This window comes from Atractosteus spatula, chromosome 15 (assembly GCF_055471065.1).
Source record: "Atractosteus spatula isolate fAtrSpa1 chromosome 15, fAtrSpa1.hap1, whole genome shotgun sequence".
Taxonomy (NCBI): Eukaryota; Metazoa; Chordata; class Actinopteri; order Semionotiformes; family Lepisosteidae; genus Atractosteus; species Atractosteus spatula.
The window spans coordinates 7,559,087-7,586,838 of NC_142720.1; the positions used below are offsets into that span (position 1 = coordinate 7,559,087).

A 27,752-nucleotide genomic window follows, 5' to 3' on the forward strand; every position below is an offset into this window, starting at 1 on the left:
GAGATTACAGAGGCCTGCAAGAACTGGACAGTTCTGCCCAACTATTTGGGACACATGGCGATGTACTGTATGCTGAAACCAGTAGCTGTCAATCGCTGTCACCATCATCACAACCTCAGTAGAAGGTGATCCTACCAGGACAGGGGGAGACCATCAGAGTCAATGAGGGCCTGTGGTTTTCTTTCCAACCTAGTTCTTAAATTAACTCAGCTCATTATGGACTTATTGCTTCTCCCAGCTCTTCAGACACTGGCGCTTTGAAGTGATCTAGAAAACCAGCAGGGAGACCTGCCCTCCAGGACCTGGACTGTCCACCCCCATGCTAGAAGGAAGGGATGTGATACTTTAAAAACCCTCCATCCATTTTTCTAACCACTTCTTCCAATTCAGAGTCACGGTTCTCCTGGCAGGAAACAGGCGCAAGGCAGGATACACCCTGGACAAGACACCAGCCCATCACAGGACAGAGAGAGTCAAGCATGCACACTCACACCAGGGCCAATTTTCCCAGAAGCCAATGTTTTTTCGGACTGTGGGAGGAAACCCACGCGAACATACAGACTCCACACAGACAGAGCTCCAGGCCCAGAACAGAACCCAGGGCCCAGCAATGCTAATCACTGTGCCACCGTGGCCTGCAGCTGTGAAACCCTTTCATATAAATTCAAAATCCAACAGAATGTTGGCATGACAACATGGAACCAACTATACCAACAACCCACAGCCAACAAAAAATCCTCAGATGAATCAGCGATCAAAGGGGCTATGTGGGTCCTGTGGTCTCTGAGGCCAACACATTATTCAGAGTTCCTTTACATTTTGGTGAATCTAAAATTTTTCTCAGAAAACCCAAACACAGCGTTATGCTTGACAACCACAAATATTTATTCTTCTCTTCAAATAAATATACTTGATACTGTAAGTACAGAGATCAATACAGGTGCAATGATTTTGAGTTCCTGAAAAAAAAAGATATCAATTTCTTCTTTACAAATGCTAAGAGTTATATATTAGAGTAAAAAGGCAAGGTAAAGGGAACATTGTAAAGCAAAGAGCGGCAGACGGAACTTTACAATCGATTTTGTCCATGTGAGAAAGCTTCAACTTTAAGTTTAAGGCAGACAGTGGCTTGCACAGAAAGCTCTCGTGCTAGTAAGAGTCATGCATTTCCAACATGAAAAACAGAACGGAGTACTACAGTTGGTTTTATTTCACATCCCACAAGTTCCTTCATTTCTGGCTCAGAAAAGTGAAAGTCTGAAAGTCTAGAAGAAGCAGATGGAGGTTAGTGGAGTAACCTTAGGCAGCACATTTCTCATATGGAATGTAAAACACACACATAGGAAGGGCTCTTTTGATCACATTTAGTGCAGCATGGCCGATGGCTCACAGCGGAGGAGGGAGTTATTAATGGGCTTAACCATCTGTACATACAGTGCTGTCTGTTACAAGACTGCACCATGAACACTAAAGAGGAGTCTGCAATGAAACATTCACATACAGGTCACCCAGTACTCCTATCCTTACAAATGCACCTTTTTAAAACTGGTAATGATTAGGCCAGACATTTAATTTTAAGGAAAAAAGGAATGTAAATCAAAAGCATGTCCCCTAAAAAGATATAACAAAACCAGTCACCATATGCATTTACTGCTCAACAGTTCATGAAAGGAAGGGCAAAGCTCTACTCAGCAGGCGGTTCCAGTCCTGTAGAGCTCCAGGTCAGTTTTTTTATAAGTTACCTGAAAATCTATTTCTTTAGATTAGGAACAATTAGCTCCTAGTAACTTAAAGATCAATTAAGCAATTTGTATAATCATGAGAAGTCAGGTCCTTGAGGGCTGAATGAACTTCAGAATTTGGTCTCAAATGATCCCTAAATTACTCAATGTTTTTTAAAAAAAACATTTAACTGATCACAGGTATTGTCCCAACTCTTCCAAGATAAGTGACGTAGTGTCTTATGAAAGCTGCTGGAAAGGGGAGCTCTAGAAGCAGGGCTGTGCACTACGTGTTTGTCAGATCAACAGCACACACACGTCGCTGAAGGGGTCACGGTGAATTCAGGGAAGCAGCATATTCTGTCTCCTTTCCCTTTTCATTGTCATGATCTTTACAATGGAATAGACTGTCTTAGAGTTGTGGAATTCTTCATTGCGGTCAGTTCAGGTTGTGCCGGGTGCCAGAAATTGCACAGTGCTACAGACAGAAAGCTGTTAAGTGCACAGAAGTGTCCAATACTGGTCCTAGGGGGCCTGGGTGTCTGCAGGCTCTTAACAAGCTCATCATTAGCTGAATGTGACCAATCTAACAGCTTCTCTAAGCTCTCCAGATGCTGGTGATTTGATAAGACCTAGAAATCCTGCAGACACACCGGCCCTCCAGGACCGGGACTGCCCAGCCCTGTGCTGGACACCAGACGAACTGCTGGAGCACTACAGTATGAGCACAGTACTTGCTATCACTCATAGGCATGGGCATGTTCATCGAGCTAAGAATACAATGAAGGGTATGGTATGCAACAAAAATAATTCAAAAGCACAACACTTGAAGAAATGTTTTTTACATTTTATAGGCATAAACATTTGCAAGAAGATGCCATAAGAGCTCTATGACTTGGCCCCAGACTTGCATTTTTAAAAAAGTTTTCTGTAAAAATCTGACCAAATAAAAAGCACATTATTCTAATTGATGGTTTCTCCTAACTATATGAACTCAACTCTTTTGAGTTCTGTTCTTGATTCAGGCCTTGTCAGTCTGCGTTCACTGGGCAGGACTGAAATACTGGTCATTCAAAATGCCTGCAGCACTGAGTAAACATCAGGATAACAGAACTGAAGATGACTGGGCATGAGTTCCAGCTCCCTGAAACCATCATATAACTGTGACAACTTCCAACACGGTCAACTGTACACAAACAGTGAATTCAAACATCTCTTCATAATAAAAAGATTGTTAAAACCAAATTGCTTTGTAAGAGTCTTTCTTCATGGCCTCTTTAAAAAAAAACCTGCTAAGAAGATACATGGGAGTCTTTTTTATTTAAGGAATTATATAATGTAACTCAAACATGTTAGTAAATTACCCATTTACAATGAGTATGCTATATACACTTACAGGTTTGCAATTTTATTTCAAGCAAGGGAAATCAACAGCCCTCTGGGAGAGGTCTATACTGGGCTTTCTTCCTCTTTTAACAGGTTTGCAATAATAGAAAACACTACTGTTTAGAACAGTTACTATTGGTTACTTTTAGACCTCTGTACCAAGAGCTGTATTTTAAAGTGCCAAGAATTACTTTAATGCATTTGTAAATTAAATTTCCCTCACGGGATCAATAAAGTATCTATCTAAAGTTTGGCAAGGGGAAATAAAATGAATCTTGTTCTGACCTACAGCTTACAGAGGCTATCAAGAGGTGGGGAAAAGCAATTTGCTATTCAGTAATTGTTTTAGCAATTACACTATTCATGAAGATTAAATTCTATTGCATGTTATCTGTTCATTGCGAAGAGAATTCATAACTCAGGCCTCTATTATCATATTAGAATCACCACTCTCATAAAATAAAGTGTTTTATATCTATATATTCTACTGTAACCCCATCAGCAAAGAATCTGTAGCAATGAAGGCTAAACTTCACACACCAGCACTTTAAACTTATTGTGAAAGGTTTGATTTCTCAAGAAATCACACATATATCAATAAAGGAGGCATGCATCAATATGGTTGGCTCAAAAGTCATGGCAAGACCCAACTTTAATACCCTCTATCATCGCACATGCCTGATCTGACTACATGACAGGATCATAACTTCCCTTATGCACAGAAAAAAGGCCTGCTGGAGGAGATGGTTGATGTCAAAAGAGCCCATTCCTTTAACAATAAAAAAAGCTTTACATTTACGAACGCTGACCCTACCTAAACAAGGTATTGCCATGCTTGTGTCAGTTGCATGAGGTCATTGTGTCAGTTGTTAATACAGGACACGAGAACAAGAGTTCAGCACAGCAGTTGCCTCCCTCTTGATATGGAATTGCAATTCAGCGTGATTTCTGTAACAATTTTCAACCAACAAAAGTAAACAAAACAAAACTTTCACCAGATTGGAACAAAAAGAAATGGTTTCATCCCCCATTCCCACACCATTGTATCACTGGTTTTACTCCGTCCAGAGGATGGGAAGCACTCTGAAAGGAGGGGAACAAGGAAAAAAGTGCAAGCCTGAATTTCGCTGTTGTAATCTGCAACATGCCTCGCACCCTGCCGTTTGGCTACGCGCCTCTCAGTATCGGCGAGACGCCAGCGGCTGCAAAGCCTGCACTGTGCACCTATCTAATCAAAAGGGCGAGATGTGTTAGCGATGACCCAGCTCGTCTATCCGCTTGATGCTGATAAAAAGGTGCTATGAAACGCAGTACAACCACGTATAAAATCTTCAACGTAACTAATCCCCGTTATTAAAAAACGAAATGACATGTTTTTAGAATGGCAAGGTGGTTTACCTGCCTCAGGTCTCTGGTTCAGTTCTGGCATGTGTAGCCATGTCGGTGGAGTTTGCATGCTCTCCCTGTGCGGGATTTCTCCAAATGTCCTGGTTTCCTCTCACTTCCCAGTAACATGCTGGTTAGGTTATTAGATTATGAGTTTTATCCAGGATGCAGTATGACTCTACACTGCTGCAACCCTTAGCAGTTATATTTGTTTTGACAACCAGTGGAATAGATAACCTACTTTAACAGAGCAAACTCAGAAATATAAACCACATTAATCCTTAATCCCTGGAAAACTGAGACAAGCATACTTTTTAAATTTTACTACGATATTGTAATGCACTTCATAGCATATCATTATCAGCTAAGTGCAAACTGCTTCCCTTCCCCTTTAACAATTTCGATAATCTTTAATCCTTTTAAAATGTTACACCTCGCAAATCACACTTTGCAACCTCATCTGACATAAGCCACATGAAGGACGCGTTTGACTACAGTACTATCTGACTGTACGGTATATTTCTTTACCGGCATCCCTCGTAAAGAAAGGGGAATGAAAAAGGGATGAACAGGGACAGAGTGTCAGTGTGGAGTACAAGCTGGGTCACTGGTGCGGGCAAAAGAAACCTAAATGTCAAAGCTCAATATTTTTATTTGCTTCTGCTTCCTGAAGTTTCGATATCAAGTGGTGAATATCCAGGTCTCGACTGCACATTCCCTGAAGTATCAGTCATTCCGGAGAAGGCCAGAAGGATTAAGACTATTGCAGTGTCCACTGGGGGGAGCCACGCGGTGGCAGGAGATATTCGTTACCTCTGGTCCTTCAGAAGCATTCTGAAATTATGAAGTTCTTTTATGCTGGTGGAGAGCCTGGAAAAAGAACAGAGAAAGAAAATCCCAAAAACGGATGGCAAAAGGAAAAGTCAAGGTAATGAAGACTTGGCGTTAAAATTTTTTTTTTTAAATTAAAATTAAAAAAAAAGTTTTAAAAAATTAAAATCAACCACTGGATTATAATTTGCTTGTTTTATTTGGCTCACGATGACGTATCCCTAACCTTTTCTTTCATTCGGTTTTTCAGGTTTTCATTAGCATAGTAAAGGTGTCATTTTCAGGTCCACATTAACCCAAGTGTTTATTGGGAAGAAATGAGCTTTTGGACAAATAGCTACTCTACTGTCAACACTCGTTACTGTGAAAGTTAACAGCTCCCTCTTGTGACCAAGAGGGAGCTTTATTCACCTCAGAATAAAGGCACAGATAATGTAGCATACAATTAACAGAGATTAAGAGAGTGCATTTTCATCCTGCTAAGCAACAGCTGAAACATACAGCAAGAAAAAACAGCGTTTGCTGTAGCTCACTGGCTTCCTGCATTTACAGAGAGCAGACAAAATACAGAAGAAAAAGGAGAACAAAGGAGTTATACGGGACCGCTGTGAAATCTAAAGCAGGATCATTTAAAGGGAAGCTGCAGTCTCCATTTCTCAGACTGGTTATTTAATCTCTGTAACAACATAAATTAATCGACAGTATCGGACAATTTTACAAATCTCGAAATAAGCACAAAATCGTGAACTTTGTGAAAATACTGTAAATTGCCATGTTGTCGCCAGCTGCTGGTCTTGCTCTGTGCGAGGGCAAGAGCTCACGAGAACTTGGACGTGAAGTGGCCCTTCCCGCTCACTAGTCACTGAAATGACTAATGTACTGTGATGCACTGTACACGTGAATAAGTGCAGGTTGTGCAGCAGACATTCCTGTAAGTGGTATTTGTCGGCAGAACCGTCTCGAAGTCGAGAGCAATAATTCGATTGGATTAAAAGAGATTCAGAAGCCTGCTTGTACGGTGTAATAAGGCTGCTTCACCTCGCCCCCTCGTTCAGAATCACAGACAATGATGGCAGTATGGCGCTGGGCATGCCTGGAAATGTAGTGTTGTAAATGAGAGATTTTACACTTTACAGTTGAAGGCATTCAGAATTCATGCTTGTTATGATATGTTACAAAATTAAATGAGCAAATTCTGCTAGACTTGTTTCTGTGCTCCAGGAAGTCAGGGTCTCATGAACGGTGGTATGGTTTTGCATCTTGTGTCAGATTTAGCTACATAAAGCGGAAACAGGGACTTTGGCTGACTGCCAGCGTTGACCACAGTTAAACTGTCTTAACTGGCTGATTCTGGCAACAAACTTAACAACCAATCACAAAAATGTATGCTTTTGTATGAAAATTTTGCTCATCTCCAAAAATGAAAGCCTGTTGGTGTCCTTGAGAAAGTAAGTGAGAGGCAAGTTACTGGCTTCATCTGTTCTCCTTTTTTATCACAATACAGAAATTTCCAGCTTGATTTACAAGAGTCGTGTGGTTTTCTGAGAACGGTCTAGCACTCATCAATGAGTTTCTAATCCTAAAAAATAAAAACAGCTTTGAAATTCCCCTTAAAGGGTAGCCAAGTGTTACTGGTAGCCAACTGTTACAGATCTTACCTCCCAAAAGCATTCAGAAGAGCAACTATCTCCTGACGTGTGAGTTGAAAGCCTTTGGATGGGCTGTTCTCCGGAAGGTTTTTAATTTCTTTTTCTGAAAATAAAATCTTCAGCGCGGCGCCCAGTCCCTGGGTCTGCACAGAGAGAAACCCAACATTATTTGAGAAACCACAAAAAGGAGATCCTGCTAGCCTGACTCGTTTTCCAGCCTCCGAGAAAGAGAGGCTGCCTCGGAACAGTGGATCAGCGCAGACAAGAAATTAGCGATGCACAGATTGGCACGCGTTTTCACAAGCAGAACTAAACTGTTACCCAACACTAGATGAAAATGCTGATCCATGCCGCTGGAAGACAGTATTGCTTTGCTGCACGATCCAGACTTGGGTTTGAGGAGAGATGTGCGAAAAGTAAATCAGTTCTTGAACAAGTCTTAATGTGAATATTCTGCTGAACCACCAAAGGTAGATACATTTATGTGGTAAGAGACAGAAACAAAGCATGCTGCTGCATTAGCCAATCGCATGTCGTGCATGACCGGGAGGAACAAAGATGAATTGGCAGAGGTCACCCTGCACGAGAAAGAGACGATCGTACCTGGAGCTTGCCCCACAAGCGGCACTTGCTGCAGCCGACACAGTCCATTATACGGGAGATATTCTTGAAATGGAGCCTGAACTCCTCCTAGGAAAACAGAGATTGATCCTGGGTTTTAGATTTACTTCTCTTATGGAAACAAGCAGTTCAGGAGAACTACAGTTGAGAGGGAGAGAAGGACAGATGAATTGATATTAAAAGGCACACTAACACTAGATAAGGGTATAGAATCTGTTCACGGAGTTCCACATTTATGTTTTGATGAAGTTTTGTACTGGAAGTATTTCTTATGAGCACAAATATTTAACACCAGATGCTAGACAATTATTCAGACAGTAAAAACATAGCTACGGATGTAGATACAGAAACCAAAATGCATTTGTTATAGTTATTTATACAAGCAATGCAAATCCCTACACTCTGGTTTGCATAAAGAGCTGTGGTTTTCAAAAGAATTTGTCTCTTGTTGTCTTAAAGTGGGGAACAGATGAGGATACACTAATGCTGTCCGAGTCTAAGCAGGCATTTATTTAATTTGTCTAATGAAGGTTACATTGAAAAGGAAAAGCTGCCAGTACCACTCTGTTTAGTGAAAAACAGGAAATACATCTCTGCCTGAATGATTGCAGTACACATTGAAGCAACAGAAACAGAGACTAGTCATTTACAAAACCCTTTATTAATTATCTTCAGTGCCATACATAATTAATCAGTTTGAGCAACACTGGAGTCGTGTCTGTCCTGGGGTCAGAGAACAGAGAAACAGCAGGGAGATTAATTAAAACCATTTCTGTGCCCTTCTTGGTTTTAATTTTCGTCAGCAACAGAGGTTTCTGATGCACATGAATACTCTGCTTGTGCTGCATTAGCAGGGAATGTTCAAAGGGTTTAAACAGGTGAGTATTGCAAACGCCATCAATGCTCCGACTCAACCTCACTGCTGCCTGGCACCTGACAGCCCTTTCTGACTGCTCCGTGACTAGACTTCATTTCACGATGCTGAGGATTGAATATACTTACCTTGAGCGTCTTTGCTTCCATTTTGTTTCCTGCAAACATGGACTTCTCATCAAAGTGCATTGGGAAAGCTCTGTTGAAAGATCCAGATAATTAGTAACAGTGGCCAGTCATCCCTCCAGAATCTAGCATAGTGTAACAACATTCAATGCACTTCCGTATTCTTAAACAAGAAGGGCACACTGGCACTACTGTGTGGTGCAACATGTGAGACTTAAAATAAGAGAACTGAAAAGCAAAGAAACATCACAATAGACTATCAATGGCTTAAACTACTTTTTTTCCCCTTAATTACAGCTGTACACGGAGTGTGTATTGTGATGACAACAAGTGATAAGCTTGTTCCTTACTTTGTTTCATTGAGGATCTGCAACAGCAGGTCCTTTGTCTCAGTGTCTTCCTGGGCGTTCCCTGTGTACAGGTTGACAATCGAACGCTCAAAGTATGGTGCAACTTTGGACAGTGCCCGCAGCTCGATTAAATACAGGAAGTACAAGTTTTTCAGCCTCCTCGGACCCTCTCCCTTGGTTTCGGCAGGATCGAACCGATGGTGGAACTCCTTCACATTTGGTCCCCAGACAGTCTTACCCCAGCCCTCTGCAACACACAAAACACCAGAGTAAAGAACAAAAAAAGCTCTTCTATGTGCTGATGCAATTCATCTGAACAAAAAAAAAACTGTTTTTGCCGTTCACTTACCATCTAGAAGGTGTTTTGCACAGAGGTGAATGTTGATGCTGCTGTGGAGCCCTGAGATCAATCTGTAGAAAACCCTCTTCTCGAGACACAGTCCTGTGTGAGAGGAAAACAAGTTTGCAAGGAAACAAAGTTACATGTAAAATGCATCATCTCTCAATAGGTTTCACCTGCTCAAAAAGGTGTAAATCACTCAGTTCGTTTTTCCCAAACGGCTCTATTAATTTCACATCAACTAATAGTAACACTAGCAGACAAAAAGGCTACCTCTTTTGGTGTCATAAAATTAGTTTTATTACTGGTTAACTTTACCGATTTACTAACTGAAGCATAACATACCCAGCCGGGTACCTGAACTTTTAAACACCTAAACCATCTGCAGCTTCAAAAACACATCTTGCTTTAGACAAAAGGAATGACAAAATAACTTGGGCAGAAGAAACCTTGTAGAATTTGAATCAAGAGAGGATAAAAGATCTTGCATAAAACATAGATGTGATGCTTCCTAGTTTAACCAGAATACAAGGCGTTGGTGTGTGTTTGAGGTTCTATGGTTGTCTGAGTACAATGGGTCAGTGAGGCCATGCTTCTACACATAATGAGGTGAAGACAGCCCCTGTCTCATCTCCTTAGTTTCAGCTGAATGGGACAGAATGAAGGAATCGTCTGGTTCAGGTAATCCTAGCTCAAGGCTGGTGACATCACCCGTGCACAGGTAACTGATGTTCTCCCTTGGCTTAAAATAAAATAATTTATTTAGTAACCATATGCATTACTAAGGATTAGTTAAAGCTGTAAATTACGTCAACTTGCCCAACATATTAAAACATAATATTTTAAAATAATATGCAAAAAGAATAAAAATAGATACAAGGTACCTTTCAGTACAAGAAATAAAATAGCATTTGCACATATAAATGTATCATATTACTGTTAGTTTGGTAATGTATAAGAGCAGAAATTACCTTCTAGCCAGTTGTAAAATCCTTCACCTGTGTAAAGAAAATATTTATGTTATGCTTTATTTATTTATTAAATCATGTAACACAGAGAAGGATAAAGATTTGAGAATTCAGAGAGCATCTGCCACTTAAATTGCCCCTGAATAAAGTATTTTGAATTAAAGTGAAAATACATTTTCTACATTTGATTTCAAATCTATTCATAATCTTGATACAACATGAAAACTGCAAGTGTTCATTCAGTATTTCATACGTTCACTGATGCTAAGACTACAGGTATTGGATTTTGCAAAACCAAATGTATCCAAAATAACTGCATATTGTCCAAATCGACTAATTAAATTTATTCACACCCTGCAAATCCATTCAATCTAGATATACATACATGTATATGTAATGTTGTACAACTGTCTGAAGTTCTCACCTACAGGTTAATAGGGATCACTGACTCTAGTCAGCAATAGAAAAATGTGTAAGAAATCCCAGTTTTGATTGTGGTGTCCGATATCCAGTTGTTCAAGGGTAATGGGATAGTTGCTACCCCACCAGGAAGAGGATAAAAGTGCACTTTATCCAAATCTGCAGCTAGAGAAGCTGTCTGGGAGGTTAGCTTGCATGCAAGGGTAAAAACTGGGACTTCTCAAATCATCAGGATGAAATAACCCCTATGACTAGTCCATATTTTCCTATTTTAGACCTAAAACCTAATTAGATTTTCCTGAGTCTTAATCAAAGTGGAAGGTAACTCATCTGTGCTATCAGCCAGGTGCTACAGCAAATTTCAGATCGGCAACAAAGTTCTTTTTATTTTTTCTATACGCCTATGGGTAACTACTGAAATAGTAAACACTGGGGTATGAACATTTTTCATATATAACTAGAAAATTTGACATTGTTTTGGGTTTTCCCAATACTAATATTCTAAAATATTTTCAGTTTTCATTTATGTAACAAACTGTGAATGGACACTTGCATTTTGTTCTTGCTAAGACCGGACTTACATCACCAGCAGTTACATTATATAAAGGGCATAACTGAATGTGGAGCCGCTGTGTAATCACAGAGGTAGCAAAAACATGGAAACCATTATAATATGATAGACTGTATAGCTTTGTGTTGGCATTCAAGAAAATAAATATTCTTACCGTCATCATCGCCTAAAAGAAAAAAAAAAGAACAAAAAAGAATCTTACAAACACATCTCCAGCACAAGAAGGACAAAATGTCCACATTCACACAAGTACTGCGCAAGTGTAACTGCGTAAGAGGTTTCCACTCACTTTCCTTATGCTTCGGCACTGCCTAAGTGACACAAAATTCCTGACAAGACCAGGGCGAATGGCGTCTGTTTTAATTCTGCTGTGTGGCCAACTCCTGACATTTCAGCCAGAGGAGCACAGAGAAGAGCACACTCACAATCTCACTCATCCCTCTCTTACCTTTGCTTGGAGCCAGTGGATTAAGGGGACGATACACGGATCGAGGCCTGGAGAGAGAGAGAGACAGCCATTCAATCCAGCGCATGCTTTCCAGTAACTAGGTGGAAAACCTAAGAAATAAAGCTAATTTGTTTCCTTACTTGAAGCAGTTTTCCTCGTAGATGCTGTTCCACACCCGCCATGCGGACGGGCCCTTGTACCCAGTGTAACGCTCAGGGTTCAGACGTAGGTCGACGTATTCTGCATCAGGCGAGGTCTCATCTGAAGAACAAGAACGGTCAGCCCCTGTCTTGACTGTTCCCTGGTCAGTCAAGAGAAACAGCTGAGAGGCACGGAATAAAAACTTTGACAGTCGGAAAATTAAGCTGCAGCCAACCTATGGCAACTTTTTTGCTTGTCCAAAAAGTCTCCTTTCTTCACTACAACAGTAAGCCACTAATTACAACTACAGCTCCACATTTGCACAATATTAAACTTTTAATTTAAGCAGTGTGATGTAAAAAAAATTAATTCTACTATAAAAAGTTATCCAGCAAGACAATTCATGTCAGGGGCACTGCTTCAAAATCAAAACTCCTGGGAAGACTAGCAAGATGTTTTAGAGGCAGAGGTACAGCTTTCGAATGTTAATTTTCTTCCTTAAGCTTTTACGAGAGTTGTTGATGCCGTTTAAAAAAAAATATATATTTTTCTTCGTAATCGATCAAGAGGAGGACATTACCATCGAGTTCACAGAAATGGTCCTGTGCATCATCATGCCTAGCCCAGTCTGCGAAGGCTTCTTTACTCTGGTTGCTGAAGAAAATAAGTTTTACAAATAAATAATTTAGTAGAATGATACACTGCATGAGAATCTCAGGTTTGTGTTCTTAGGAGTAGCACTGATCTCTGCACGGAGGGCTCCCCATATTTAATTTTACCATCAGCAACCACAGATTCTAACATGTCAGAGTCCACAAAACTATACGCTTCTCCTCTTATTTTGCTGTTCTAGTGTTAACGTGTGGAACAGGGTATGGTAAAACCACAAATCACAGCAGCTTCACCAAAAGGCAGGATGGAATAATGTGCCTGCTGCAAATCAAAGCACTGCTCTGGGAAATGGAGAGAAAAATTGCTGTTGCCACGTCAGCAATCATCTCAAGGATGAAATGACAGCAAAATGCGACTCAAGTGCAGGAATAAGTGCATGACTGCATCTGAAGACCTGCGACAGTCCAGTGCTGCCACTCCTCAGTACTAGAACGGTAGCAGCACACCATTCTGAGAAAAACACTGCCAAGCCAATTAATGTCTGTGAATGAGATTTTAAACATTTTAGCTAATGCACATTTACTTCCTTCAGCTTTGAAATATGGAAGAATTCCAAAAAGACGTACATTTCTCATCATGTGAAAGATTAATTGATTTCCTGCAATGCCTCTGATGTATTTATTTATCAAATCACTTTAAATATTTATATATACTCAGCAGCAGCAGAGAAACAGCATGACAGGCTTTTTAATGTTCACAGAACATTTTAAAACTGCTTTTTTTAATAAAGAACACTGTCCACTGCTGTTCTGTTTTGAGCTCAGTGCTCCATTCAACATTAAATATTTTAATTCAACAAGGTAAACTTAAGATTTTCACCAAAATATTTACTGTAGTTACCCAGTTTATTCCACATGGACAAAAAGATTGGGAGTTGTTAACAACTGCTGTACCACTACAGCGTTCTCTTACCTCAGTGTGCTATTTATTGCTCCAAGTTCATGCGCCTGTTCACAGTCTTCTATTTCCTTAATTGCATTCGCCGCCTGGGAATACTACATCAAAACAAACCAGAGCAAACTGAGAGTGTTATCCCATAAAGAGCTGGTTTGTTAACCCATCGACAGCTGGGGGGAATCGCAGCAAACTGAAAGGAAGATGTCAGAAGATAATTCCATCCATGTCATTTCAAATGGAAGAGCAGATGTTTCTAATTATGACCTTACAGGTTTAGCATAATCATTAGGTAACACATAGGCCTGTTCCCGCTTGGCCTGACTGGCAAAGGAACTTGCTTTGAGGGCAGGTTGAATCGCATGGCCTGGATCCGAGCTTGGGACAAGCCACTAGCGGACGATGACCCGAATAGGCAGCGCACTGCCAGGGCTAGAGTGGGGCTCCCAGCGAAGGAGTGACCCCTTCCCAGGCTCCTCCATTCTCACAGTGACGTCAGCTCTGAGCCGCCTGTGCCTCAGGAGTACAAAGATGAACAGCTCACTAGGTGAGTGTGCAGGAGGAGTTTGCCCTTCAGGTGTGGGTACAGTCTCCCTGCTGGTTGTTGGGTTTATAGTGAAAAACTAACTGGCATTCCTATATTGTGAAGACTATTTTATAGAACTATCATATAAGGACCAAGTCAAAATTCATTAGGTGGTGAATTGAACTTGCTCAAAACAACACAATCATATACTAAAGCACAGCACAATCTACTGAGGGTGAACACAAAAACTGGCCAGCTCTGCAAAGTAACCACACCATTCTGCATTACGGGATATCTGAAGAATGGCACAGACTCCAACTATAGTCTGGACTGACAGCTGAAGAGAAGGGCAATTTAGAATATCAGATCTTGTTTTGACAGGTGGAGAACATCTTCCTGCACTCCGTCATGAACCAGATTCTCAGAGGACAGGTTGGCACCCAGAAGACAGGCAAGCACAACACAAGCTTCCAGCAGGCCTCACCTCACACAGCCCTTGGAGACTGCCTCCTCCACAGAGCCTGGCCAGACTAGCTCTGGCTGGTAATTTTTCATTAAAATGTTCGAATGTGATCCGATTGTGTGAAAGGACTCCACAAACTGGCTGTGAGAAAATTGTTGGGCTCCACGGGCATTTTTCTAGGCCACCTGAGACCTGAGGAAGGCAGCACAGGTTCCTCTATAGCAGTGCTTCACAAGTCTGGTCCTGGCGACACACACCAAGACTGGGAACCACTGCTCTATAGCGTCCTATGTAGAGAACAAAGTCAAATATTGAGCTTCCTTGCTTAGTGCTGTGTGTCACCACCAAGAACTGGAACTAAAGGAGCAACCAGAGAAGGTGCTATTTTACACTACTTACCCTCAACGTTAAGCCTTGAACCAGGCCTCTACTGACTATACTTATAAAGTTATAACAAAATTTTTAAGGGGATATCATGACAGATGAAAACTGCCTCTGGAGGCCTGTGACACATGGAAGTACTAAAAGGTTAAGCCTACACATAGTAATTCCCAGCAAATTGTGTGCTCCTCACCCGAGTAAGTACCCTTCACAGAAATTACTTTTGTCATCCAGGGCACTTTATAATGGGGCATAATAACTTTTTAAAGAGCAAAAGAACAACCTGGGGTTCTGAAATGATGCTATGCTAATAAAACAGTTCTATAAAGTTCAGTGAAAGTGTGAGAAAATTTTAATTTTTGTGCTGACATACTTATGTTTGACAAACTTATGTTTTTAATACCTGTTTGTCTATTCAAGGAAAATGATCATCAGAACAGCTGATTTTAAGACTTTAAGACCCCTAGCAACATGACTAGGAAAAAAAATCATGAATAGAAAAAAAAATCAATAAGAGGAGTCCAATCATAATTTAATGTCCATCCACTTTCCAATAATTCAGAGGCTGACATTTCGATAATGTGGAAGATTCTCACAGATAAACATTGAACTTTTGTTTGATGACGTTTTATTAACTGATACACAGACAGTAGGGTAAAGGAGAAGTAAAACGTTCGAATGTGATCCAGTTGTGTGAAAGGACTCCACAAACTGGCTACTAAAAACAGTGCAATACAACTCCTGCCACAGCCAAAGTCTTCAAGAGCTACATTAGGGTTGAACAGTACTGACAAGATATATGAAGCTTTGCTTTCAACATTAAAGTTCTGATGAGTTGAGGGGTTGTTCTAGCCCCTCATATAAGCATGGGGCTTATAACGTGTAGGGCTGCCCAGGCACCATGCATTTGAACATCTCAAAACTCTTCTTTTTTCATCACTGGACTAGGAAACATCTGAAAGAGAAACCAGCCCAAGCTGGTCCCTGTGAGCTTTTCATCAGTAAGATTAGTGAGCCGTGACAATGATGTCAACTCCACCTGCTGCGTATTACAGATTTACATACATATGCAGAACTTGATTATGTTCAATAGAGCAAGCAGGCTTACCGATACAGGCTGAACAGCAGGGTTTTGGGAACTCGGGAGCTGTCTAAACTTCTGATATGTATTTCAAGAAAATGAACCAACTTTTACACATTTTTTTTACCAAATTGAAAAACGGAAACTTCGATGATCTTGTGGTCACCTTATGAGTGGTACAAAACTGAACTTCATTACTTAGATTTTGGTTTCTCATTATCTCTCATTCTGCTGTTGCAATTTTGCAAGAATGAGTGTTGTGCCCTTAGAGGCACAGTCCTCTCTTCAGTGCAGGGCTTCCACCCTTTGATATGACTCTCCAGTAAAGGGGGAACATCCATTTTCAGAACATGCAGAGCTCAGACTCATCGGGAAGGACAAACAGCTGTTACTCTAAAAGTGTGCAGCAACTGACCTTGAGTCTAAGCTGGCCAGATGTCCCCGTTCTTTGGCCCTAGTACAGGACAAACAAACCAGCACATTACAGGCAATAGACAAACAAACCAGTTCGGGGAAATGGACACTCGCATGCACTTTTAAGAAAAGCCACTTTCAGTTTATTCAGTTACTAGGAAATTCCAGGCCTTCAAACTTATTTAAATGTAGATATAATCAGAATTCCCAAAACAGTACCCCAGTACCACGACAGGTAATATTGTGCTGCACAACGTGCCGTTCATTGGTTGGCTCGTTAGACCAAGAACCAAACTACTAAGATCCCAGGACCTACTAAGATTCTGTTCTCAAGAACAGGGGTGTTAACACCAGTGTCCCGGCTAACTCTGGTCTTGTACAGTCTGGCCTCCCCATAGGTTCCTTTTAATTTAACTGGTGAGACAATTTCTCACTCCTCCACCTAATGTGCTGTGTTGTAGGGCTGCTGGTGCATAATGGCTTCCACACGTTACCCAGGTTAAGCAATCTTTTTCAGTGCCAGATAAAGTGGTTTCCTACCTACAGTATATGCAAAGCTTTAAGATTAAATGTTAAGATTAAAGCACATGTGGGTGAAAGGCACGGGTCTAAATACAAGGAGTGATTATGTTCACACTGTTCATAGTTTTTACAGTTAGCAGCGAGTTTGCTTTCCCACATTTCCTGCTACCTGACCCAAAGTGTAATACAACACTGCTCTCCAAGACCACACTGAGCTTGAGGTGCTGTCATTCACTCAGTCAGCTTCAATACACAGGCAACGCTGACAGCAACCCCAGACAAAGAGCGAGAAGCACAAAACCAGCTGAGAAAGAACAGTTCACCAACACCGGGCTCAAACACTAAGAATAGCCAGTTTCATTATTATACCTTTTCTCTGTTTTCCATAGGCTTAAAGTTTTTTTTTTCTTTTCAAAGCCAACTGGTGTTTGCTGTACTTTATTAATATCATTAGAGGTGTTTATGGTTAAACTCCACAAAAAGACTTGCTCATTAGTTAATTATCTGCCACAGCCATGTCTCTCTGCATTCATTGTGAATACAATGAGCCCAAAAACAAGTCATACATGTTATATATGAGCACATATATGTTACAGATGAGCACAGAGACTGTTTAATGTCCAGTATTGGACAAGATTTAACAGTCATCAAATTCTGCAAACCCAAGATCCCTCCAAAGGGCTCTAAATACACAAGCTCAGGAACACCCCGCAAAATTGCTTTTCCCCCCTTAAATTAAATGCATATCCATGTAATATACAATGACTGAATAATACTACATAACAGCATAATTTGCTAAATTAAAATAGTAATAAAAAACAAGTATCAAAAACCAGTTGCTTTTGCACATAAATTCTAATAAAATCTGCATAGATTACTGCCCTGTGCCCTCACTTTGCAGTATGCAGTGAAGAGAACTTACTTTGTTGTAGTTTCCAGCTTTAATTCCAACTGGCACTTTACTCTGTCAACAGAAATATACAGCAGATTAGAGAAGGGAAATATTAATGTCAGAGACTAGCTACATAGAACTGAAACTACCTTTGCGTGCAAACACTGGACAAAGTTATAATGAAAATATTAATAATGCATCATCTTTTCATACTGCAGTAATGTCTGTGCATGGTACAGAGAATATTTCATGACACCAGGCTGTAAATTTCAACAACTCTGTTCTACAGTATCGAAGGAACTATCAAAAATGAAACTTTAAAAAAAAAATGGTTCTGGGGAACTTTTAATCAAATGCATCTTTGTTCTTATGTGCTGTAGGCTTAACAAGCCAGTGCTAACTATTTTGTTTAATATATCTGTCTATCTTGGCACAAAAAAAAACAATGGAAAGAGAGAAAAAGGGCCTCTGTTTAAGATGCAATCTGTGCTTCCACATGTTTTTGTATTCCAGCAGCACTGTCTCTCTTACCCAGAGCAAGCCTGAGTTTTTTCACTAGCGAGGAGATAACCATCCAAGTCCGCTATTTGTTAATCAAATGGCCACCACAACCAAAACCCTGAGAAATTGGAGCACATGCAAATAAAAGGAGGAGGCGAACCTCGGGACAAGGCTCGACGTGGCAGTCCTTGATGGCACAGTGACTGTCGTCCGGCCAGAAGGGGCATGGGCGCTTCAGATTCACCTGCAGGAGAGGAGGAGGAGGACAGGGGTCATCGTTACCGGCTACACTCACCCGCCACCAAATCGTTACACCGAGACACGGAGAGCCACTGAGACAAGAGAGACACGGTTACACTGTGACAGACTGGCGTCCCATCCAGGGTGTAGCCTGCCAGGGTCGGGCTCCAGCTCCCCACAACCCTGAACTGGAAGGAGTGGTGAGAAAACGGGTGGACGGAGTCTGGGGTCAGCTCGTGTTCTCCCTGCCACCCTGTGTTTGGGCTCCACGCTGTTAAAAATCTGATTAAATGCCACGTGCAGCCAATGTGGCTGAGCTGCCCCACTGCCCTGGACTGCGGTCCAATTAGGAAGGTGAAAAGTAAATCGTGGACAGGGGAACTGGGAGAGCACAGGGCTAAAACCTACTGTGCATGTACTGAAGAGACATGCAGTAAGTAATTTGGTTTAATAACAATGTGGACTTTTAAAAGAAGTGGGCACAAACGTGGGTGGAATGCTCTTAAAGGTGAATACTTTAAACTAACATTTTCATGTTTAACCAGAGAATGACCATGTAATAGAGCAAGGGAGTTCCCACCTGATTCCAGCGGATATCTCTATTTTTCGAGCTGAATTCATGCTCCTAATCTCCTGAACCACCTGGAGTCCTTGAACAGCGGGTCAGCTGTCTTTTACACAGAGAGCTGTGAAAAGGGCTGACTGCGAGCTGCCAATTAAAACTGTACAGCACATCAAAAGGCTGGGCTGTGCACAGAGGCCCTGCTTCACAGCCGGTAGCAACGGATGTGTGTCAGATTTCCTTTTTCACTTCCACACCCTGCGGAGGAGCTGTAGAGCCCAACTCCCTTACATATTAATTATTTTGACATCAAAAATGGATAATCTTAATTTCAGTGCGAACCTCTCTATGGGATGTGGACACTTTTTGTGATATGCAGTTTAAATGATAAAGTGTTAAAATGACCAAAGCCTAAGACTTTTTTTCTTTTTCTTTTTTGTAACTTTGTAGCTGGCCGGTATGGTGGCACAGTGGGTACCACGGCTGCCTCGCAGTGCTGGGGCTCTGGGTAATATAATTTAGGAAGAACATGCCTTTTGTTATCCACCCCTCTACTATCTCCCAAATCTTTCTGCCATAAAAAGGCTGTGATGTTGGATGGCTCCATCTTGCTGCCTGTATGAATTATTATGGAAAGGACCCATGCAGTCAATATGTAAATGAAATAAGCAGCCCGACCGCAACACTACCCCTGAACTAAGCCCACACAAACGCATCTAGAGCACTGTGCGAGCTCGCTGCAGCTGAGCCGAATCTGTGCACCAGGACCTCTCTGCCTGCATAAGGGGTCAAACAAAGTCAACACCGCAGCACAGACAGCTGGGAAGCAAGGGAAATTAATGGCGCAGGTGAACCCTCCTGCCTCGTCAGTAAACAAAGACCAACGTGTTGTGAATGTCTCAGTGTGAATTTCCAGAAACACCAAGAACACTGTCCAGTAGGATTCAAATGTGCTCATTCGGGCATGCGTGAGGTTGTATCAAGTATATTGTTGACGTGGCTGTATCAAGAATAGGCCCCTCCACCGCTAAGCCTTAGACACACATCAAAAGACTGCAAAAGGAGGACGCTCACAGCAGCCCTCTCCTACTGTGCATAATGCAGCTATAATGAGACCAATACCCCTGTCGTGCAGAAATATGACCCACCTGCTCTTAAAGACTATTGAGTGTAATGTTCTGGGGGAAAGTGTGTTCAAGAGCTTTACACAACTCCTGCAACCTGAAGACACCCCAGGATCTTTCAATAAAGCAGCACCTTTCATTGAGATTCTTACCTACTGCTAGAGAAGCACTGCAGCTTCCACTACTGTGCTCAGAGAGGTCTCCCTGCGCGATTGAATGAGCAGCGCACTAAAACAGCCAATACCCTCCTATTCTCTTGACCTCTTAAAACCTCACGTTGTCTCCTCAGAAGTTAATCCATAACGCAGCTTATCATACCTAACTCCTTGTTTGCAGCCTGGTTTGATTTTGCCGTCATTTTCAAAGGTGCAGAAATGGCCTAACCCTCTCTTCACCTTTCTAGACTTGTCTTTTTTTATAAAGCTGCGATGAGATATGGTTAGGCGGATTTTGTGTAAGAAAGTCAATCTCTTATCTGTATGTTTTTAAGATAGTTTTTCTGAATATTATACTTACTAGAAATGTAAATATGATATTATATATTTTTTATTCTATAATATTTATATATAAATATATTTGTTTAGGGTTTGAAAACCTATAAAGATATTGCATAACAGGTGAAAAATTACTTATTTTGGTATTTTATGAACAATTTTAAAGACTAGCACAATTCAGCCCACAAAAAGAGATAAAATGAGAAAAGTGCAAAAAATACAGCAGTCTTAACACTACAAAACCCTTGACCATGCTTGTTATGATGTCTACCACACTCAAGTCTATACCAGTTTTTTTCTGACACCATGACTTTTAGAAGCCTGCTTCCACAGCACCCTGAAATCTTTCAGGATGCTAATTTTGGGTCTTTGTGGAGAATTTCTATTAAAATTTACTGTGGTATACCATGGCAAGGACACAGCCGTGTGGAGTAAAACACAGAAAAGTATGGGATGAGGCATGAGACAGACTGAGAAACCACGGAAAATGTATGACAAACATGGTGAAGCTACTAGAAAACTGCTAACAATACCCTGCATGTTTATTCAATATACTGTACCTTAGCAAAGGAGTTTGTAGGACAGGACATTTTGCTCTGTGCAATGCAGGGATCCCCAATTCTGGTATGGGAGTGCTAGTGTTTATACACTATAGGGTTCCAGTCCAGCTATGCTTGTAACATCCTGAATCAGCTCATTATTGATTTAATGGATCCAGTTTATAAGCTGCTCCCTGCTCTTCAGGTGCTGGTGCTTTAAACAGACTTAGAATAGACTGGTGCACAGATACTGGACCTAGAGGAGCTGGACTGGGGACACCTGTTATAGAGACTAGCCCTACCAATTTTTTTTAAAAAAGCGGTGTAAACTAAGCAAAAAGGAGAACATGGGCTTACGCGATTTTTGAGCAAACAAAAGGCTGCAGCTACAGTTACATCCATGCATCTGTCCAGCATGAGTACCTAAGCAATAACCGGTTGTGTAACAGGATCGCGGGGGAGTCCATGTCTGTCCAGAGTGAGGGGAGGACGATACAGCTGCAGCACCAGTGACTTCTTCATGTCACGGTCTACAATAATTAAATCTAAACGAGTTACAAAAGGGCAAGCATCCCAGGGACAAAAAATTAGTTTTAGCCCATAAAAGGGTAACTACTAGAGAACTAGCTGCGAGAACCTCATCAACAACAATCAACACAAAAAATGAATAAGCCCATTTTGCTTTCCTTTTTGAATTGGGTTAGGACAGATCTTTGACTGGAAAGAAACACAACAGAACCTATTTATCTCCCCACCATGGAAGTGTAAAGAGCACTAAGTGGCTTTGCCAGAGATTCAGACTGGAGGTGGGTGACAGGAACCCAAACTAAGGCCGTGTGTATAGCAAACTAAACCCATTTGAACTCATTTTATTTCAAACTCCATGAAATCCGATTTCATCAAAAGCCTTGGAAAACACTGCACGTGAAATTTAAAGCTACAGTATGCTGTTGTGGATTTTTTGTTCTCGCAGAAGCACATTAAACCAAACATGTACCTGATAGGCAGACTTACTCTGTAGTATCTGAAGTAGTCTCTCTCCGTCAGTTTTTGAATCCTTGGGTAAATCTTGAAGTTGTTGAAGACGTCAATGCTCTCTATGTCACAGAAGCAGTCATCCAAGACACCTGTCAGCTAGAAAACACCAGACAGGGCTCACAGCAAAACTCACCACACAGCATCAAAATAAAAAGGACAAAATGTCTCTCAAAAAACAGAACAAATTTAAAAACCCATCTCTACTGTCCGTAGACCTAGCACTAAATACAGAACCATTAAACTTCCCTCTACCAAATATTCCCCAGATTCACACTGTAAGCATAAAAACCTGTTGTGAAACCAACATTAAGGTCTGTCGATCGCAATCAAGGAATAGATAAGGCTGCATCGTGGCTGATGTGAAAAGCAGCGCTGATACTAGACTTCCTGTCCTCATATACGTTTCACAAACCACCAAGTATTGCGCTGCTTCCTTAAGCTTGTTTAATTCACTCTCCGGGAACTGGATTCGTGATGTCAAGAAAGATCAGGACCGACATGTTTGGGGGTAAAATTGGTGTTGCTAACTTTAATTCATCAGTATTCATCACCCGCCATGGTCTCTCGAGACTTGACCGCCAGCAGAAAAGGTCTCTGAGCTCGGAATCGGGGCTTGTGGCCTGACAGGACTGCAAAGCCAAGTCCAAAGACATCTGCAGACTGCAGAACTGGGGCGGACACAGGCCGGATCTCAGCTCTTAAAGGGCCAGATGTGAACTGTGTGCCTCTGAAAGAACGACCTCGGCCATATCCGAGGTGCACACTCTCTCAGCAAAGCGTTCCTTTGCGGGACTGAGAAAAAAAATGGGGCTTCCCAACACATGAATAAAATGTTTTTTTAAAAAAGCTCAACTTTTTGTAAGTTGTAATCATTATTATTTAAATGGATCTGAGGTATTATCCTTGAAAAAAATCAGACTGATAAAGTGATTATAAAACACCATATACACACCTTGTCTAAATCAGTTGAAAACCTTATAACAGCAGAATATTTAATATACTGTGTGTACACAGAGAGACCTGTTGTAATGTAATATTTAAGTGCAAGCGAGTAATATTTTCAAATTATTCATGAATGAAATAAGCTCCTGATGTCTCCATAGGTTATCCACAATAACCTTTCTGTCCTATACCTGCTACCTCTTAGTATTTGCAAACACTGTTATGTATTTTACACAATGACAATGGATTAAGGATAGCATTGTAGCAGCGAAGTGACTGCGGGTTAGAGCAATAGGTTTTCCACGTTTTATAAAAACATTTTATTATGATGTAAGCCATTTTATATGATTCCTACAAAACTTCTCAGAGCACTTTAACAGAAAGGGAAAAAAAGCACACGACGAGAGGAGACAGCAAAATGACACAATTACAATAAGGGTTTGCAATACAGTAAGAAAGCAAAGAGACAAACAGTTAAATAAAAGCCCGTCTAAAGAAGGTTCTGAGTCTCGATATGAAAATGTTTAGGGAAAGAGACTCTCGGATATCCTTAAATATAGAATTCCAGAGCTTTGGGGCGCAGCAAAAAAATAGAGAAAATACACAGAATAGCATTACATAGAAAAAAAAAACACTTATTGCTCTACTATGTTCACGTAAAAAATCCCGAAGTGTCTCTAGCAGGCGCAATTTGAAAACTTAATAGAGCTGGTATCATTTAAACCGCAGTCAGTGACAGGCTGAGAGAGGAAGAACGGGTTATATTTAGAAAGCAAGCATACGGTGCTTTTCAGAAGTTCATTTTTACCACTTCAGAACCAGAATGTTTCAGCAAAAGACACCGTAGCAAAGGTCTCCGACTAACCTCTGACTTGCACTGCCCGAAACAGACCATTAAAAACAGCGACCCCACTCCCGACAGGGAAAGCGCTCCGCTCATTACGTAGCTGAGGGACAGGGTACCCCTTTCTTTCTTCGGCAAACGTGTTGTCAAGCGTTCAAAAGTTTAGGGTGATCTTGCATTGGAGCAGCTTTCACTGCGAGCAAGCCACTTTTCCTTATGCATCCATGCAAATATTCCAGACGCTACTCTGGGCCGTCCTGGCAGGGTTGTGCGGTGACTGTCTATTAAGTGCTATAGCTACAGCCCAGGGCAGGTCGGAACTCACTCCCTGCCCCCTTAGTTGATAACCAAACCCCGCCTCCAAACAAAGGAGGGCTCGCAGCACGTGGAAACAAGCGGCGCACCAAAAATGCATTCTGCGTCTTGTAGTCCGGGCTGCGTTTACAACCCGTTCCACCAACGGCATCTCTTGTAGAAACGGACTACAAGTCCCGCGCAGCCCTAGTGAGCGTCGTTATAGTGACCCAATCCGGATAGGCCACGCCGTTCTGTATCACGTGAGGGGGCGGGGAACCTGCTCCTACTTTCAAAAACCCGCCTGTGGTTAATGTTTCCTGTTTTCAAAAAAAAGTTAACGACCTTTACAATTTCGCCGAATGTTAATAGGATACTTCTTCCTCGTATAATAAACAATAAAGGCGTGTAAAGTGAAATTAAAAGGGGCCGACCTTTTCCCTTTCATTATAACGTTCTGCAGTGTAGGCTACCCATCGAAATGAAGAAGTTATGCATTACATATATACATTTTTCTGATTGTAAATGTAACCTTACGGTGGCAAATTACTTGGTTGAACCTTTTGGAGTCCAGACAGTTTAAATATGTCCCTAGCCAGCGCCTGCAGTCGATCAAGGACGTGCTCTGCAAAGATGCGCATGAGGTGATCAGACAAGGAAGAGTACAGAGGAGAGGACAGGAGGAGAGAGAGGGAGAGATCAGAGGAAAGAGACACGATGTCAAAATCTCAGTTACATAGTTGGTCTGATTATTCTATTGCATAACTGTAATATTTGTAACCAGTGTTTACAAATAAATGTGCCTTTATGTGGATATTTTGAGTAATCATCTATAAATGACTTTAGGAAACATTCAACACATGTATAATAATTTGGTTATTTCAATTGAACATTCCGGCTTCTAAATAAACTCGGCAGACTCCGGGACCTCCACGTACTTAGTTTGAAAAACCTTGATTTTCAGTGACCAGCAAAGGGAATGTCGTCTTATATTAGTTTACCGCCGTGATGGCCAATGCCAGACTCCCTCCCTGTCTGGGCGTTTGAAAAGACAGCTGATCATTACAGCCACTATAGTTCAAGTTCAAGTCTATTTGTCAGTCCAGCCATATACAAGTCTACAGGGGAGCGAGATATCGCTCTCCAGGTCTACGGCGCGAATACAGACAAGACACTGACAAGACAATGTAGACACAGACATGTCTGACAGGGTAAAGTGCAATGTGCATAGTGCAAACCAAGACAATATATTTAAACCAAGACAAAAGCATCCAATTTACAATACCACAGCAATTTAGGTTTTAGAAGTATGAGCTGTTGAAAGACACGCTGGTCTGTTTCCTAAAACAGACGGAGCGGTGGCACTGTGGCTAAGGCTCCTAATGCAAGAAATTGTATATGTCTAATAAAGTGATCTCATCTCTTAAATCACAGCTAGTAAACAACCCAAGTACCGTTATTTGTTTTCCGGTTTGACAACCCCCGAAACAGAAAGGTCATATCATCGCAAAAACGCAGAGAGCCCTTAGGAACCGGATTAAAAACTATTTATTACATGCAAGTTATAAAAAAAAAAGATTTAAAAATTGATTTTTGTCTTGCAGAAAGTTTCTAAGAGGTACCCTGTCTCTAATGTCACCCGCAACTAAAAACTGTATTAGAACCGCTGATACACGAGACGCATTAATGTGAGACAATTAGCAAGGAGGCCTTATAACACCTGTGGAACCAGAATAATAAAAGCTCATGTCAAATCTGCCTAGTCAGCAGTTGCTGTGTTCAAATCAATACATAGTATATAAAAGACAGAGAGTCTACAATCGCAAATCGACTGTAAACAGCAGACAGTACAAGTAAATCCATTCATACACTGTCGTTTTCCAACGGAGGTTAGGCGGTCAAAGGATTATCTGAAGCAAAATAATATTGCAGATTTAATGTTATGCAGTAAACGGAGGACTCAGATTGTGTTTTTTCATTTGCCGTCTTCAACAGCTCATCGACAGTGGCTTCCAAAAATAACATGTATATATATATCTTAGGTATAATAATAGGTATTTAAACTTGACTTTTATACAATGAGTATCACTAGGTTCGCAAGAGGCGAAGACAAGCTTACTTAGAACGAAGGAAACTTAAAGATGATGATAAAGAAACCCGACTGGAATCGAGGAAACGGAATACAGTTTTTAACATGCCAGCACAACATTTTTTGGTGCATTTATATGACGTCACATTAAGGAGACAGTGGAAAATGCCAGAAGTTTAAACGGCCAGGCTTAAAGGACAGTTTTGAAAGTCTCGTAACATCCTCAAAGATATTAACCCCCATTTATACTTACATGACAAAAACAGCTTTGGTCTAGGTTATCGAAAGGTGAAACCCTGCCAGCAGATTCGCTTCGTTGCCTCTCGTTCAACCAGCCCAAAACCAAGTCCCCAACGAGCAACCACAGGAAAAAAGATATCCCTCCGATCTGAGTCGTGATTTTTAGCATCACGGATCCAAAAGAATAATTAAAAAGCACGACAGAAAGCTTTCCAATAACAAAAGTATCTCACTTTCACCTTAACAAACACTCCAGAAGAAGGTGGGCATCGTGTAACATAGCACTGTCGCAAAGGAAGCAGTATAAAACTAGCAATTTCGAGCAAAAACTAGTCCTTTATTGCCCAATATCATCAGTAAAGATACCTTTGGATCGAAATTGGCGAATGCCTATAAAATAAATCTAACATAGGCAATATGTGTGCACCACACACATCGTCTATTGTCCAGCGCAACCGTGTTTATATTTTGGTTTCGAGATAGATGCGGACTGATCTCCTGAGCCAGCGGGAAGTAGTGAGAGACGGGCCCGGAGTGTTACGCGTGTGAAGTCCAAGGCTACTAGTGCCCCTACAGGCGAGGGGAAGAGTCAACAGACTCAGCATCGTACCTGAAATTTCAGGTTTGGCAGCCTCTCCTGGCTTCGCCGGCTTCTGGAACAAAGCAGCAAAAAATGTCTCCATAAAGTACGCGCAGGTGTATTTGTACAGTCGTCATTCACTCCCTCTCCAACTCTCCCCTCTTGAAAACGTTGAAAAAGTTCTTCAGCTTCAGAACTACCCTGCTGTTTGCAAACCTGTAGTGTCCCATTAAGCTTTCCAAAAACATGAAAGCATTGTTAGACTTATTTGTAGCTCCATAATTAAGGAAACAGATGGTTGAGATCAGTAGATTGATCAATAAACTACCAGACATTGAACAAAAAGGTGGAGGTGGAGTCCTCCTGTTGTAACCCTTTCATATGTTGCTAATTCTGTCTTAAGAAGGTTGCTATTATCTCACAGCCTTGTCCACAAGGATGCAAATGCAATGAACTGCCCTAATTTATGATCTTAACAATGAGAACTGAACACTTTAAAGACTGATGACCTCTGATTTGTTTTTTTCAAAATACTTTCCAGACAAGGATATACTGCAGCACCTGACAGTTGAGACTATTCCCTGGCTTG

General features: G+C 41.2%; 1 protein-coding gene across 3 annotated transcripts; it reads right to left on the minus strand.

The window, feature by feature from the left end:
* Positions 1 to 864: 864 nt before the first annotated feature.
* On the minus strand, positions 865 to 27,101 carry ero1b (endoplasmic reticulum oxidoreductase 1 beta). 3 transcript variants are annotated; one of them, XM_088934438.1, is made up of 17 exons: positions 26,597 to 27,101; positions 22,151 to 22,270; positions 18,338 to 18,421; positions 17,707 to 17,748; positions 16,264 to 16,302; positions 13,416 to 13,498; positions 12,412 to 12,485; positions 11,831 to 11,951; positions 11,691 to 11,737; positions 11,397 to 11,408; positions 10,255 to 10,281; positions 9,293 to 9,385; positions 8,944 to 9,190; positions 8,597 to 8,666; positions 7,577 to 7,663; positions 6,983 to 7,116; positions 865 to 5,363 (listed from the first exon to the last, which is right to left on the minus strand). In XM_088934438.1, the coding sequence occupies exons 1-17, from the start codon at positions 26,750 to 26,752 to the stop codon at positions 5,303 to 5,305; spliced, it is 1,497 nt and encodes a 498-aa protein (XP_088790564.1). In that variant the 5' UTR covers positions 26,753 to 27,101; the 3' UTR covers positions 865 to 5,302. The 3 variants fall into 3 exon arrangements, with proteins under 3 accessions (XP_088790564.1, XP_088790566.1, XP_088790565.1); XM_088934440.1 differs by lacking the exon at positions 26,597 to 27,101 and adding an exon at positions 23,982 to 24,219; XM_088934439.1 differs by lacking the exon at positions 16,264 to 16,302.
* Positions 27,102 to 27,752: the final 651 nt, after the last annotated feature.

Excerpts from the sequence above, each read along its gene's own strand:
- ero1b (XM_088934438.1), bottom strand. The coding sequence starts at position 26,752 with ATGCTAAAAATCACGACTCAGATCGGAGGGATATCTTTTTTCCTGTGG. Across the intron at positions 13,499-16,263 it reads CTGGCCAGCTTAGACTCAAG|TATTCCCAGGCGGCGAATGC; the intron begins GTCAGTTGCTGC and ends GTTTTGATGTAG. Across the intron at positions 7,117-7,576 it reads GCTTGTGGGGCAAGCTCCAG|ACCCAGGGACTGGGCGCCGC; the intron begins GTACGATCGTCT and ends CTCTCTGTGCAG.